This window comes from Coccinella septempunctata, chromosome 8 (genome assembly GCF_907165205.1).
Source record: "Coccinella septempunctata chromosome 8, icCocSept1.1, whole genome shotgun sequence".
In the NCBI taxonomy this organism is placed as follows: Eukaryota; Metazoa; Arthropoda; class Insecta; order Coleoptera; family Coccinellidae; genus Coccinella; species Coccinella septempunctata.
In genome coordinates this window covers 16,446,983-16,462,458 of record NC_058196.1, presented here as the reverse complement: position 1 = coordinate 16,462,458, position 15,476 = coordinate 16,446,983, and the positions used below count along the sequence as shown (strand labels likewise).

The 15,476-nt window shown below is 35.3% G+C and overlaps 1 protein-coding gene, 5 non-coding genes and 1 pseudogene across 6 annotated transcripts; 4 read left to right on the top strand and 3 right to left on the bottom strand.

The window, feature by feature from the left end:
* Window positions 1-162, top strand: LOC123319617. The gene has a single exon (XR_006538573.1). It is a non-coding gene; the product is annotated as a U1 spliceosomal RNA (small nuclear RNA).
* Window positions 163-4,989: 4,827 nt separating this feature from the next.
* Window positions 4,990-5,110, top strand: LOC123319624. Its single transcript, XR_006538578.1, has one exon. It is a non-coding gene; the product is annotated as a U5 spliceosomal RNA (small nuclear RNA).
* Window positions 5,111-5,977: 867 nt separating this feature from the next.
* LOC123319672 lies at window positions 5,978-6,168 on the bottom strand. The gene has a single exon (XR_006538620.1). It is a non-coding gene; the product is annotated as a U2 spliceosomal RNA (small nuclear RNA).
* A 1,557-nt stretch (window positions 6,169-7,725) lies between these two features.
* LOC123319606 lies at window positions 7,726-7,887 on the top strand. Its single transcript, XR_006538562.1, has one exon. It is a non-coding gene; the product is annotated as a U1 spliceosomal RNA (small nuclear RNA).
* Window positions 7,888-12,715: 4,828 nt separating this feature from the next.
* On the top strand, window positions 12,716-12,836 carry LOC123319625. Its single transcript, XR_006538579.1, has one exon. It is a non-coding gene; the product is annotated as a U5 spliceosomal RNA (small nuclear RNA).
* Window positions 12,837-13,648: 812 nt separating this feature from the next.
* On the bottom strand, window positions 13,649-15,476 carry LOC123318346. The gene is made up of 4 exons (XM_044904956.1): window positions 15,349-15,476; window positions 14,085-14,467; window positions 13,715-13,817; window positions 13,649-13,653 (listed from the first exon to the last, which is right to left on the bottom strand). Exons 1-4 carry the CDS (start codon window positions 15,437-15,439, stop codon window positions 13,649-13,651), a joined length of 582 nt encoding a protein of 193 aa, XP_044760891.1. The 5' UTR covers window positions 15,440-15,476.
* On the bottom strand, window positions 13,744-13,920 carry LOC123319675 (annotated as a pseudogene).

Below are 15,476 nucleotides of genomic sequence, written 5' to 3'. Positions count from 1 at the left end.
ATACTTACCTGGCGTAGGGGTTACCATGATCAATAAGGTGGTTCCCCCGGAGTGAGGCCCTTTCATTGCACTTCGATCGGGCTGACCTCTGCGATTATCCCTAATGCGGATAACTCGGGCGCGTAATTTTTGGTAGTCGGGACTGCGTACGCGCTGTCCCGGTATAAGATAATTTAAATATAATATTTTTACATCGACGCATATTTATTCGTATTATAGGTAAGCCTTCATAAACTAAGAGTCTGTGTGTTAACTAAGACGAATTTTCAATACCTTCAGCTTACTGAACGGCCTTAACGCCCACCTCTGATAATTATAACACCATAGATGGCATAAACCGTGGCATTGAGCTGAGTTCAAAAACACCCCGCATATGTGTCTCTTAGGTACTCCGTTTCCGATATACAGCTAGAGGGTTTTCTGAATTTTCCTTTCGCTATAACTCCTGATATTGATCTATTCGACTGAAAATTCATCATCAGGTTAACGTTATTAGTTTCAATAAAACGGGACCTTAAAATTTGACAAAACTTAGGACCGGACTCATTGAGGCTATATTCAAGTCCAAACTAGTGAAAAACATCCTATATGAAGTTTTTGAATGAATCGCTTTTTATGGACAACGTGGACCTGAAGTAATTAATTATCCGAATTGATTTTCCCCTCATTAGCTCTTTTAGTGAAGTTAATGATTGAAAATTCGAAGAAGTGTTATAAATGCTCTTTCGTACTCTTCTCCATTGACTCCGTTGTTGCATTTATCGAATCTATATGAATATCTATTGGTCTGGTCTTATTACTCTTTGTTATTGAAACATTGATCATATTTATGCACAGAAAAAAAAATATCCATCACTATTTCAGGACCCTTTATTAAGTTGAGTAGAGTTACAAATATTCAGAAAGTCTCACAAATTTTCTAATAGAGAATATGCAGACAGGTGGATTGGACAGCTAGATCTATACTCGACACCTCTCGGTTTCTTTCTTTCTTTGTGGTTATTTGAAGGCCAAGTTCTATGAAACAGATATCTTTTCTGACAAAGGAAATATTATTAGATTGAATGAATGGTGCTTGCGATAAAATTCGCAAAAATCCTCATGTAATGATACGAACAGTTAGAGCCTCATAAAGGTTATAGAAAGTCGAGAAAATCATATTGAACACCTACTTACATCAGACAACTAGTTTTTTTCCTTCCATATTTGAGTATTACGAGGTGTATTATCGATTGCAAAAAATTTCATCATTGTTTATGACAATTTGGAATGGCCGAATATGTTAAAATTGTTGAATCCATTCAACAGAATATTCGTTGAAGAAGAAATTGCAATATTTGCAATTAAAAATATCTAAATAGGTACATTTTCATGGAGTGCTCTATTCCTTAGAGCCGTCTGACCACAAAACAATTACATATCTATAAAACATGATCAACAGGTGGGGCAAACCAATAATTCCTCTAATTTTGGCCCATCGCTGTGAGGTGGCTTCCGAAGGCATATTTTTGTGACATAATTATCATGAAGACTGAATTTCTTCATAGCAGTAATCAGCAAGAATTGGTTCCATTCCCAAACAGCGATGAATAATTCAAATTTCTATTCTTCTCTTCACAGAAATAAACGAATACACGAACACCGAAATAAACAAATATTTTAGCCCGGTTTATTCAACAGATGGAAACCAGGAATGTGAACTGCGAAATTACAAAGGTTCCGACCCATACTGCTAACATTAAGCAACCCTAAAGATGCCCCGGATGGCCAGTAAACATAACTTGCAATTGCATCGTAAAAATAAAAAATTCTCGATACACTGACAAACTCTTCACTCTCGTTTAGACCATCCTGTGTTGCTTCTTGCCAGAATCGGAGAAATTCAATTTGAATACACAGTGCAGTGACCAGTGAGAAAAAATCTTATTGTTACATATTCGTTCATCTACTCTGCTGGATTAATCAGGTGAGTAAGTATAATTATTTATTTAGGTACTTATTTTTATTTATTCATATTCAAATGGAGTACATGAAAGGACAAAGCAAAAAATATAATATGTTCTCACTGATGGTTAAAGTGGTGCTTAATAAAAAATACAAAGAAAGATAAAACTGTTGTAATAATGGATCTCTAGAATATAGATCGAAACACAGAAGAAAACAATTTTATAACATAACTCGACTATTTTTCATAAAGAGGCTTGACTTGAGGCATCTAATCAGAGGTGAATTTAAGTTATTATTGTAGAGCATCGACTTATATAAAACAAAAATTTATTTCGCGTATGATGGCAAGTTGAAGGTGAACATACCAACAAGTTCGCAGCGGTATGAGATATTAATAATTTTGCATATGAACTTCACATCTCTCATCATTCGTTGATCTGTAGGTAAGGTTCGACAATTTCAAATTCTTCATAATTCGTCAGTTGTTATCAACGCAATTTTGATGAAATTTCCCATTTACATAGGTACCTAATGAGCTGATCTATTGATATAAATATTATAGCATGGGTTCCAAATAACTGATCCTAACCTAATATTAGAATACTTTAGTAATCACGTAGGCTGATTTTCCTGTCCTGGAATTTATTTGCTAATTCTTTGATTTTTTTTTGATAGTTTTAGGCGGTATACAATACGATTCTACATTTTAACATTCCCTAGCGTAATGGTAAGGTGGATTGAACACGGACAGAAGCTAACTTATCAGAAAACTTCCCTGCAGAGTCTGATGATTAGTAATAACCCTGTTTGAATTCCTTTCTTGTATCGTCGTAATCGGAAATGGAGCACCTCTTTAATTTTTTGCGACTTGCCACAAAAATTCCCGATTAGAACTAACGAAATACTCAACAGAGTCTTGGTACTTTCTCTAGTCGGATTCTATCAGAAATTTTCAACGACTCCTACAAAGTATCAATTCTGGATAGATGTTTTGAATCGTTTCCACTTCTTATGAGCAATCTTTTTCTCTTTTATTACCTTTATAGTTGAGAAACTTGATCATCCTGGAGAATTCAACGAGCAAAAAATTAATTTCGGTACACGAAGTTTTATCAATAATCTACAGGGTGTTTCGTTTCTAAATGAACATAAGATAACCTGAGCTAGAGCTACCCTAGGCGAGTCCAAAAAAACCCATAATAGACAGGTCTAATCAATTCCATAACCGAGATACAGGGTGCTTCATGTATTCACCTAAAATTTGAATTTCTCATAACTTTTGAACCAACCAGTATAGTCGGTTGGTTGATATTTGGAATATATGATTCACTTACACAGGTCGATAGATTTACATTTAAATTGATAAAAAATTCCAGGTCCGTATTTGAAAAATATGGGACTTCTTCCAGCTGGAATTCAACACCCTGTGAATTAAAATTTTGGAATTTGATCGAGATATTTGAAAAGAGCAAAAAATATCCAATGAGAGGCAAAATTACATATTTATATAAATATTTCCTAGCACTTGTGTTTCTCCGGAACTTTTATAATTTTTCCTAGAAATATGGAATAATAGATTTTCCAATTCCAATACAAATGAAATTTTCGGATTAGAGAAACACTCACCAGATCAAACACAATCATGGTAAATACTTTTCACTGACTTAGTTCCCGATTTTTCGGTTCCATAGGATATCTTGGATCTAACATTATCTACTCGTTCGAAATTTGAGGTGTTCTGAAAATTAAGATAAAAATACTGCAATTGATCAATTAGCCACAGGGTGTATTTAAAGGTGCGAGCCTTTTTTTTTACAGAAGATAGAACTGGTCAAAGTAAAGCGTTTCACCAAAAATGACCTATAAAAAACTCTCAAAATGACAACATTGAAAGAAAATTGAAAATGATTACTGAAATAGATCCTAATACGACCCTAGATCATTTGTTTTCTGAATTATTGCAAAGGAATGGGAAAAAAATTATTTCCTGATGGCTGACTCAACAATATGGTTTCGTTTAGGATATTGGACAGTTCGAGATTAACGTGGAAATGAAAATGGAAACTTAGGATTGTCGAATTTTTCTCATTATTCAGTGACTTACACGATTTTATGAAATGGCTTATTTCGATATCAACTGACAGAAAAAGACTTAGGACGCAAGTATAAAAAAAGAATATTAGTATCCACCAATAATATTCGTCTAAATTATTCACAAATTTTTTCACAATCTTCTTGTTCAATCGCTCCAACAATAGGGTAACAATAATAGCACTTTATCGACATAAGCACAATACAACTATTCTTCCAAGTGACCTGATGCTACTAATCAGATAAACGCGAATGTACTGAACCATTCATTGTCCATCCATAGGTTTATGTTTTGTTTCGTTTTTCCGATACCGTAGTCACCTTCTACAGTCCCGTACTTGAACTTTGATGAAATTTTGTGGAACTTGTAGGGGTTGTAGCTCAGCCATCTTGAATATTTTATATAGAAAAAACGACTTATTTTCGTTAAATCTACCTTCTCTAAAAAAGCCTCACCTTTGAAAACACCCTGCGTACCACCTACCATCGTAAGCAGCGTTATTATTATAATTATTATTATTATCTTGATCCGTCAACGTAGAACCGGCAAAATTGGTATTACTGCCTCCTATTTCAGAGCAACAATAGCAATTACGATGTTATCCTAACGTGCTCGATACAGAAATGATACCAGGAACGAAGAATATCTATAACATAACAATATGTAACACAATAGATGGGTGAAAGTTATTTCATGTGTTACTCAACAGATGGCTTCCGATGTAGCATTACAACTTAATTAGTTTAATTCTGCATTAATTGATATGAAAATATTGATGTTTCCGTTTGAACACGATCCACATATATCAATTCAATGTATCATTCGAGTTTTATGAGCAGAAACATGTGAAATTGAATTTGAACGTTTTTGAATATACCTACCTTTTACCTTTATAGTACTCATCTATACAAACTCAATTAGCATATAGCATTCGATGAGCGGGATATTTCTTACTCTGATCTCTCCTCAGATGCGAATAAATCTTTCGCCTTTTACTAAAGATTTCCGTGGGGAGGGATAACTCAAATGAGTCTATCATCAATTTTTTAAAGCTTCCCTTATGGTGGAGCTAATTTTGTAAATTAATAAAAGTCTTCTCCTCTTAGTAGCTATAAAATTAAGATTAACATGGGTGTATAAAAGACAAAATGAACATTGAGACTTACTTTAAAGATAACTAAAGAGCCCTGTGAATTATTTAAATAAGCATTTTAGGTATATCATCTAAAATAAAATGAGTATATTTTCTCTGTATATAATTTAAATGCCTTATTATAGCCACAGCCGGCAAACTTCATTAAGGGCGTCTGTACAGGTTGTCCCATTAGAAGTTTAAGGTGAAGGTGAACGGATCGTAGGATTATTCTGAAAATTTGGGTACTAGGTTTTGGACTTCTGATCTATCTGTCCATAAAAATATGTTAAATGTTACGATGTTGCCGCTTATAGCAGAAGTGAGAGTATTTTAACATCGAAAATTTTAGGCGCTATTTTATCTTTCGATATATTAATATGAAATTCGAACTATCGAATCTGTATAGTGAATCGATATTATTACAGACCGACAAAAAAATTCACTAAGATGATGTACCTCATTTCTAGCCTTGATAAAGTTAGAACAGGTATCTAACGAAACGTCGGCATTATTTATGCACAACACGATCGATACTTCTAGTTAAAGAGAGATACTAATCACACCGTTTCGATTTTTGTAAAAAAACATTAATATAATTCTACTGTCTGTTGATTGGTATTTATCTACATAATTAAAGTTGCATGAATTCTTCGAGCTGTTTGATACCATATCGATATATGTATTTTTGTAAAAATATCACCTATCACGATATTTCTGAAAAATATCAAACTTCTCTCTTATGAGACACGTGACAACGAGTACGGCCATGCCTAAGCCTAACATCTGATCATATGATTCTTTGTTTGAAGTGGGCCGATCCCGGAGGTACTGCAATACCGGGCCAACCCGCGACGGTGGTGGAGCAAGCCCCTAACCACTGTCAATTTCCAAAAATCAGTTTAATATACTGGCCCCACATGCGGGGCGTATCAGATATTAAGCTGATAAGAACAGATACTACACTTTGATCTTAGCCATAGGGCCGAGAAGCGATAAAGAAGTATCGTTCTGGACCCTATTTACAGGTATACAAAATGCAGTATCGAGTACAATACATCAGGTATCAGATGAGAAGCCCTCTATCGGTCAACTGATTTAGAAAACGCAGGTCGACAATAACGGCAATGATCGACGTTCTGGAAACTATTCTTGAAGCGTATGATAACGGATACGTCGAATTGTCCTATAAGACCTATATGGACTTGGGTAAGGCCTTTGATAGTGTCCCACACGGAATACTTCTCTTACAGAAGCTCCAGTATTATTATGGTGTGAGAGAAAAGGCATATGAAATATTTGCATCATACCTAACCTAGCAAAAAGAAATCAGAAGGTCAAATGGAAGGAAATCTCTTCGAATATTGAAGAGAGCCATATCATATTGGGGCCTATTCTGTTCATAGCCTCTGCATAAACGACCTACACGTGAATGTGGTGTCGGACAAAAGCTGCTGTTTTGCAGACGACACTGCAGTACTCAATTAGTCAAAGGACTCCCTATTCATGCGATGACGAACAAATCCTTAAATGACGCTCAGAAGTGGTTTTTCGCAAACGGTTTCACGATAAACATTGAAAAGACACAAAATTTGGTATTTACTACCAAGATACAGACTGATGAATCGCTGTCATACCTGACATACTCCTTTTTCCCTCGGCTGAAACAAGTCCTTTATCGGCGAATTATTTTGCAGTAGACTGTCGACAGCTATATTCCTGATAAGAAAGATTGAACAGATATCGAACATGGAATCTGCTAAACAAACTCATTATTCAGCCTCCTCACTGATAGCTGTCGGAATATCTTCAAAGGGGAGAAAATACTAACCGTAGTATCATCGTTAATTCTCTTCTGCGTGAAATATGTTCATCAAAACGGTTTTGACAAGATCCCCATAAATTTATGACAAATTTAGAATACCACAGCTACACCCGTGGAAAACATAAATTAACTCTTAACTCTACTATGCTACAATAAATAAGACACAACAAGGTCCAAATTATAATGAATTGAAAGGATGCATGCCCTAATATTTTTATATGTGACGATGGGGGATCGACTGCCAGGCATATTATCGAACTTTGAAGCTCTCTGATAATACAACAACGATTTTTGCCAAGATGGAAACTATGAGCAATATTTAGTGCGCTCTAGCGGTAAAACGAAAGATGCTAGCGAGTTAATTAGAACTTTAGTTCACGTGAAATTTCATCATTACATAGGGAGGGTAAAGTGAAAGTGAAAATCAAAGTAAATTAATTTATGTTCGTATAAATCAATGAAAATTTGGGTTCTGAATTCAGGTAAGAATCTATGAAAAAGCTAGACTGTCGTCAGGCTTGTTCGTTGAACTATTATTAAAAAGAAAAAATATGTGAAAGGAATCAATAGGAAAGCGACTGACAGGATAGGAAGCTGGGTATTGTAATATAAATATAGTATCGATCTTTGATGTTTCCTTTTTGTCCTAGTAGATGGTGCTGTTCAACATACATATCTCAAAAGAATCTTCCAATGTAATGTAAAACCGGCCAAAACTCTTCCCAACTCATACTTACCTGGCGTAGGGGTTACCATGATCAATAAGGTGGTTCCCCCGGAGTGAGGCCCTTTCATTGCACTTCGATCGGGCTGACCTCTGCGATTATCCCTAATGCGGATAACTCGGGCGCGTAATTTTTGGTAGTCGGGACTGCGTACGCGCTGTCCCGGTATAAGATAATTTAAATATAATATTTTTACATCGACGCATATTTATTCGTATTATAGGTAAGCCTTCATAAACTAAGAGTCTGTGTGTTAACTAAGACGAATTTTCAATACCTTCAGCTTACTGAACGGCCTTAACGCCCACCTCTGATAATTATAACACCATAGATGGCATAAACCGTGGCATTGAGCTGAGTTCAAAAACACCCCGCATATGTGTCTCTTAGGTACTCCGTTTCCGATATACAGCTAGAGGGTTTTCTGAATTTTCCTTTCGCTATAACTCCTGATATTGATCTATTCGACTGAAAATTCATCATCAGGTTAACGTTATTAGTTTCAATAAAACGGGACCTTAAAATTTGACAAAACTCAGGACCGGACTCATTGAGGCTATATTCAAGTCCAAACTAGTGAAAAACATCCTGTATGAAGTTTTTGAATGAATCGCTTTTTATGGACAACGTGGACCTGAAGTAATTAATTATCCGAATTGATTTTCCCCTCATTAGCTCTTTTAGTGAAGTTAATGATTGAAAATTCGAAGAAGTGTTATAAATGCTCTTTCGTACTCTTCTCCATTGACTCCGTTGTTGCATTTATCGAATCTATATGAATATCTATTGGTCTGGTCTTATTACTCTTTGTTATTGAAACATTGATCATATTTATGCACAGAAAAAAAAATATCCATCACTATTTCAGGACCCTTTATTAAGTTGAGTAGAGTTACAAATATTCATAAAGTCTCACAAATTTACTAATAGAGAATATGCAGACAGGTGGATTGGACAGCTAGATCTATACTCGACACCTCTCGGTTTCTTTCTTTCTTTGTGGTTATTTGAAGGCCAAGTTCTATGAAACAGATATCTTTTCTGACAAAGGAAATATTATTAGATTGAATGAATGGTGCTTGCGATAAAATTCGCAAAAATCCTCATGTAATGATACGAACAGTTAGAGCCTCATAAAGGTTATAGAAAGTCGAGAAAATCATATTGAACACCTACTTACATCAGACAACTAGTTTTTTTCCTTCCATATTTGAGTATTACGAGGTGTATTATCGATTGCAAAAAATTTCATCATTGTGTATGACAATTTGGAATGGCCGAATATGTTAAAATTGTTGAATCCATTCAACAGAATATTCGTTGAAGAAGAAATTGCAATATTTGCAATTAAAAATATCTAAATAGGTACATTTTCATGGAGTGCTCTATTCCTTAGAGCCGTCTGACCACAAAACAATTACATATCTATAAAACATGATCAACAGGTGGGGCAAACCAATAATTCCTCTAATTTTGGCCCATCGCTGTGAGGTGGCTTCCGAAGGCATATTTTTGTGACATAATTATCATGAAGACTGAATTTCTTCATAGCAGTAATCAGCAAGAATTGGTTCCATTCCCAAACAGCGATGAATAATTCAAATTTCTATTCTTCTCTTCACAGAAATAAACGAATACACGAACACCGAAATAAACAAATATTTTAGCCCGGTTTATTCAACAGATGGAAACCAGGAATGTGAACTGCGAAATTACAAAGGTTCCGACCCATACTGCTAACATTAAGCAACCCTAAAGATGCCCCGGATGGCCAGTAAACATAACTTGCAATTGCATCGTAAAAATAAAAAATTCTCGATACACTGACAAACTCTTCACTCTCGTTTAGACCATCCTGTGTTGCTTCTTGCCAGAATCGGAGAAATTCAATTTGAATACACAGTGCAGTGACCAGTGAGAAAAAATCTTATTGTTACATATTCGTTCATCTACTCTGCTGGATTAATCAGGTGAGTAAGTATAATTATTTATTTAGGTACTTATTTTTATTTATTCATATTCAAATGGAGTACATGAAAGGACAAAGCAAAAAATATAATATGTTCTCACATGATGGTTAAAGTGGTGCTTAATAAAAAATACAAAGAAAGATAAAACTGTTGTAATAATGGATCTCTAGAATATAGATCGAAACACAGAAGAAAACAATTTTATAACATAACTCGACTATTTTTCATAAAGAGGCTTGACTTGAGGCATCTAATCAGAGGTGAATTTAAGTTATTATTGTAGAGCATCGACTTATATAAAACAAAAATTTATTTCGCGTATGATGGCAAGTTGAAGGTGAACATACCAACAAGTTCGCAGCGGTATGAGATATTAATAATTTTGCATATGAACTTCACATCTCTCATCATTCGTTGATCTGTAGGTAAGGTTCGACAATTTCAAATTCTTCATAATTCGTCAGTTGTTATCAACGCAATTTTGATGAAATTTCCCATTTACATAGGTACCTAATGAGCTGATCTATTGATATAAATATTATAGCATGGGTTCCAAATAACTGATCCTAACCTAATATTAGAATACTTTAGTAATCACGTAGGCTGATTTTCCTGTCCTGGAATTTATTTGCTAATTCTTTGATTTTTTTTTGATAGTTTTAGGCGGTATACAATACGATTCTACATTTTAACATTCCCTAGCGTAATGGTAAGGTGGATTGAACACGGACAGAAGCTAACTTATCAGAAAACTTCCCTGCAGAGTCTGATGATTAGTAATAACCCTGTTTGAATTCCTTTCTTGTATCGTCGTAATCGGAAATGGAGCACCTCTTTAATTTTTTGCGACTTGCCACAAAAATTCCCGATTAGAACTAACGAAATACTCAACAGAGTCTTGGTACTTTCTCTAGTCGGATTCTATCAGAAATTTTCAACGACTCCTACAAAGTATCAATTCTGGATAGATGTTTTGAATCGTTTCCACTTCTTATGAGCAATCTTTTTCTCTTTTATTACCTTTATAGTTGAGAAACTTGATCATCCTGGAGAATTCAACGAGCAAAAAATTAATTTCGGTACACGAAGTTTTATCAATAATCTACAGGGTGTTTCGTTTCTAAATGAACATAAGATAACCTGAGCTAGAGCTACCCTAGGCGAGTCCAAAAAAACCCATAATAGACAGGTCTAATCAATTCCATAACCGAGATACAGGGTGCTTCATGTATTCACCTAAAATTTGAATTTCTCATAACTTTTGAACCAACCAGTATAGTCGGTTGGTTGATATTTGGAATATATGATTCACTTACACAGGTCGATAGATTTACATTTAAATTGATAAAAAATTCCAGGTCCGTATTTGAAAAATATGGGACTTCTTCCAGCTGGAATTCAACACCCTGTGAATTAAAATTTTGGAATTTGATCGAGATATTTGAAAAGAGCAAAAAATATCCAATGAGAGGCAAAATTACATATTTATATAAATATTTCCTAGCACTTGTGTTTCTCCGGAACTTTTATAATTTTTCCTAGAAATATGGAATAATAGATTTTCCAATTCCAATACAAATGAAATTTTCGGATTAGAGAAACACTCACCAGATCAAACACAATCATGGTAAATACTTTTCACTGACTTAGTTCCCGATTTTTCGGTTCCATAGGATATCTTGGATCTAACATTATCTACTCGTTCGAAATTTGAGGTGTTCTGAAAATTAAGATAAAAATACTGCAATTGATCAATTAGCCACAGGGTGTATTTAAAGGTGCGAGCCTTTTTTTTTACAGAAGATAGAACTGGTCAAAGTAAAGCGTTTCACCAAAAATGACCTATAAAAAACTCTCAAAATGACAACATTGAAAGAAAATTGAAAATGATTACTGAAATAGATCCTAATACGACCCTAGATCATTTGTTTTCTGAATTATTGCAAAGGAATGGGAAAAAAATTATTTCCTGATGGCTGACTCAACAATATGGTTTCGTTTAGGATATTGGACAGTTCGAGATTAACGTGGAAATGAAAATGGAAACTTAGGATTGTCGAATTTTTCTCATTATTCAGTGACTTACACGATTTTATGAAATGGCTTATTTCGATATCAACTGACAGAAAAAGACTTAGGACGCAAGTATAAAAAAAGAATATTAGTATCCACCAATAATATTCGTCTAAATTATTCACAAATTTTTTCACAATCTTCTTGTTCAATCGCTCCAACAATAGGGTAACAATAATAGCACTTTATCGACATAAGCACAATACAACTATTCTTCCAAGTGACCTGATGCTACTAATCAGATAAACGCGAATGTACTGAACCATTCATTGTCCATCCATAGGTTTATGTTTTGTTTCGTTTTTCCGATACCGTAGTCACCTTCTACAGTCCCGTACTTGAACTTTGATGAAATTTTGTGGAACTTGTAGGGGTTGTAGCTCAGCCATCTTGAATATTTTATATAGAAAAAACGACTTATTTTCGTTAAATCTACCTTCTCTAAAAAAGCCTCACCTTTGAAAACACCCTGCGTACCACCTACCATCGTAAGCAGCGTTATTATTATAATTATTATTATTATCTTGATCCGTCAACGTAGAACCGGCAAAATTGGTATTACTGCCTCCTATTTCAGAGCAACAATAGCAATTACGATGTTATCCTAACGTGCTCGATACAGAAATGATACCAGGAACGAAGAATATCTATAACATAACAATATGTAACACAATAGATGGGTGAAAGTTATTTCATGTGTTACTCAACAGATGGCTTCCGATGTAGCATTACAACTTAATTAGTTTAATTCTGCATTAATTGATATGAAAATATTGATGTTTCCGTTTGAACACGATCCACATATATCAATTCAATGTATCATTCGAGTTTTATGAGCAGAAACATGTGAAATTGAATTTGAACGTTTTTGAATATACCTACCTTTTACCTTTATAGTACTCATCTATACAAACTCAATTAGCATATAGCATTCGATGAGCGGGATATTACTTACTCTGATCTCTCCTCAGATGCGAATAAATCTTTCGCCTTTTACTAAAGATTTCCGTGGGGAGGGATAACTCAAATGAGTCTATCAACAATTTTTTAAAGCTTCCCTTATGGTGGAGCTAATTTTGTAAATTAATAAAAGTCTTCTCCTCTTAGTAGCTATAAAATTAAGATTAACATGGGTGTATAAAAGGCAAAATGAACATTGAGACTTACTTTAAAGATAACTAAAGAGCCCTGTGAATTATTTAAATAAGCATTTTAGGTATATCATCTAAAATAAAATGAGTATATTTTCTCTGTATATAATTTAAATGCCTTATTATAGCCACAGCCGACAAACTTCATTAAGGGCGTCTGTACAGGTTGTCCCATTAGAAGTTTAAGGTGAAGGTGAACGGATCGTAGGATTATTCTGAAAATTTGGGTACTAGGTTTTGGACTTCTGATCTATCTGTCCATAAAAATATGTTAAATGTTACGATGTTGCCGCTTATAGCAGAAGTGAGAGTATTTTAACATCGAAAATTTTAGGCGCTATTTTATCTTTCGATATATTAATATGAAATTCGAACTATCGAATCTGTATAGTGAATCGATATTATTACAGACCGACAAAAAAATTCACTAAGATGATGTACCTCATTTCTAGCCTTGATAAAGTTAGAACAGGTATCTAACGAAACGTCGGCATTATTTATGCACAACACGATCGATACTTCTAGTTAAAGAGAGATACAAATCACATCGTTTCGATTTGTGTAAAAAAACATGAATTTAATAATTCTTGATTTCAGATGATGATTATTTGGTATATTGGATATACTGTCTGTTGATTGGTATTTATCTACATAATTAAAGTTGCATGAATTCTTCGAGCTGTTTGATACCATATCGATATATGTATTTTTGTTAAAATATCACCTATCACGATCATTCTGAAAAATATCAAACTTCTCTCTTATGAGACACGTGACAAATAAGTACGGACGGCCATACCTGACCTCTGATCATATATGATTCTTTGTTTGAAGTGGGCCGATCCCGGAGGTACTGCAATACCGGGCCAACCCGCGACGGTGGTGGAGCAAGCCCCTAACCACTGTCAATTTCCAAAAATCAGTTTAATATACTGGCCCCACATGCGGGGCGTATCAGATATTAAGCTGATAAGAACAGATTGAAAACTTTATTCAGAAAATAGTGTTTACAAAACATGTCATACATTGTAAAATAATTAAAATAGTTACAATATCCCAATAGGGGACGTCTTAGATATAACACATGTACATACATACAAACGCTTCTCAGATTATTATATATTGACAAGTTGTAAGAAAAAGAAATACATACATATAAAAAAAGTCACGATACGGGGGCAGGCTTCGCTGCCCCCCCAGGGCCCGACATCTTCCTCATCGCTGGCCAATAACCCGGCACAACATGACCCGGATTCGAACGGGGTAGCTGCCAGACTGAGAAGACCGGTGTCCACCAGACCAAGAAGACCAGTGCGCGTGACGCCGGCCACAGCCGCTGCTTCCTCGACGCTTACCTCGGGCTCGCCACCATCTGCGGTCCAACCCGTCGCCCCGCTGAGTGCCCGTGACACGGCTGCCTCACGAGTGAGAGCGCGTGGAATTACTGAAGACCAAGAAAGATGGCTCGGCTGGATAGACGAAGTGGAGAATGCCAGCGGCCTCTCCGAGGTCACGGAGAGAATAACGAGAGAGCTCGTGGAGAAGAATGGACCAGTGTTGCCACAGACATTTTTGAAGTTTCGGTAGAACTATCGGAAAAATTCGGTAGATTTCGGTAGATCCAAGTTAATACTCTGTTAAAACTATTTATTTCATGCAAAGGCGTCGAATGGAATAGGGTTTTTGCTTCAAAATTATAGAGTAATATAATTTCTTACCTATTCACGTAATGATGAAAGATTATAGGAATTTCATAACGAGAAAACCAAATTAAACATAAATCCATGCCATGAAAATGAAATTAATATCATAAATAACAAAAACTATAAATGGAAGATTTATTTATACAAATAGTAATAAACTAAAAAACAGAAAAGCATTCATTATCATGAGAAAAATAAATAACGTAACATAAAAATACAGTTAATTTTAAATGTACGTATATATCTCAAACGATACCTATCTCGAGTTTCATATAGCACCTTTTTATCACTCATTTTTATGAAATGCTGTTCTGTTACGGCGAAACCTTTATCTAACACTTAGGCCTGCCGCAGACATGCAACTTTTCAGTTGCGCAACAGTTTGATTGCAAGCGGTTCGAGGGCGCACACAAAGGTAATCGCTGCAACTTTTCAGTTGCATGTCTGCGCTGTCCCATATAAATGCATTGTACTCACTTCTGCAACTAAACAGTTGCAAAACTAAAAATTGCATGTCTGCGGCAGGCCTTACGTAGTCAGTTGTCCCTTGTCAAGTCACCAAACCAAAGCAAATTAGATCTGTTTTGTTTTGTACTGGAATGTAATTTTGTGTTCCACACTAATCAAAAAATTCGGTAGAAAATGAATTGAAATCGGTATATCGGTAGAAATTTTCGCAAATCGGTAGATCTACCGAAATTTCGGTAGCTGTGGCATCACTGGAATGGACCGACGAGACCTCCGGTCCCCGCTGCGTCACGTCCCGCGACCCGGAGACATAACAGACCAAATAGATATGACCCTTTGGAAGCCGCCACCATCCAGATAAAGTATCGGCGTAACAGGGCCTACACTTTG

Bases quoted from the DNA above. Each gene is read 5' to 3' on its own strand.
- LOC123318346 (XM_044904956.1), bottom strand. From the start codon at position 15,439: ATGGTGGCGGCTTCCAAAGGGTCATATCTATTTGGTCTGTTATGTCTC. The intron at 14,468-15,348 runs GTCCATTCCAGT...GTGGCAACACTG, and splicing joins GGGGACCGGAGGTCTCGTCG to GTCCATTCTTCTCCACGAGC. The intron at 13,818-14,084 runs GTGACTTTTTTT...GGAAATTGACAG, and splicing joins GCGAAGCCTGCCCCCGTATC to TGGTTAGGGGCTTGCTCCAC.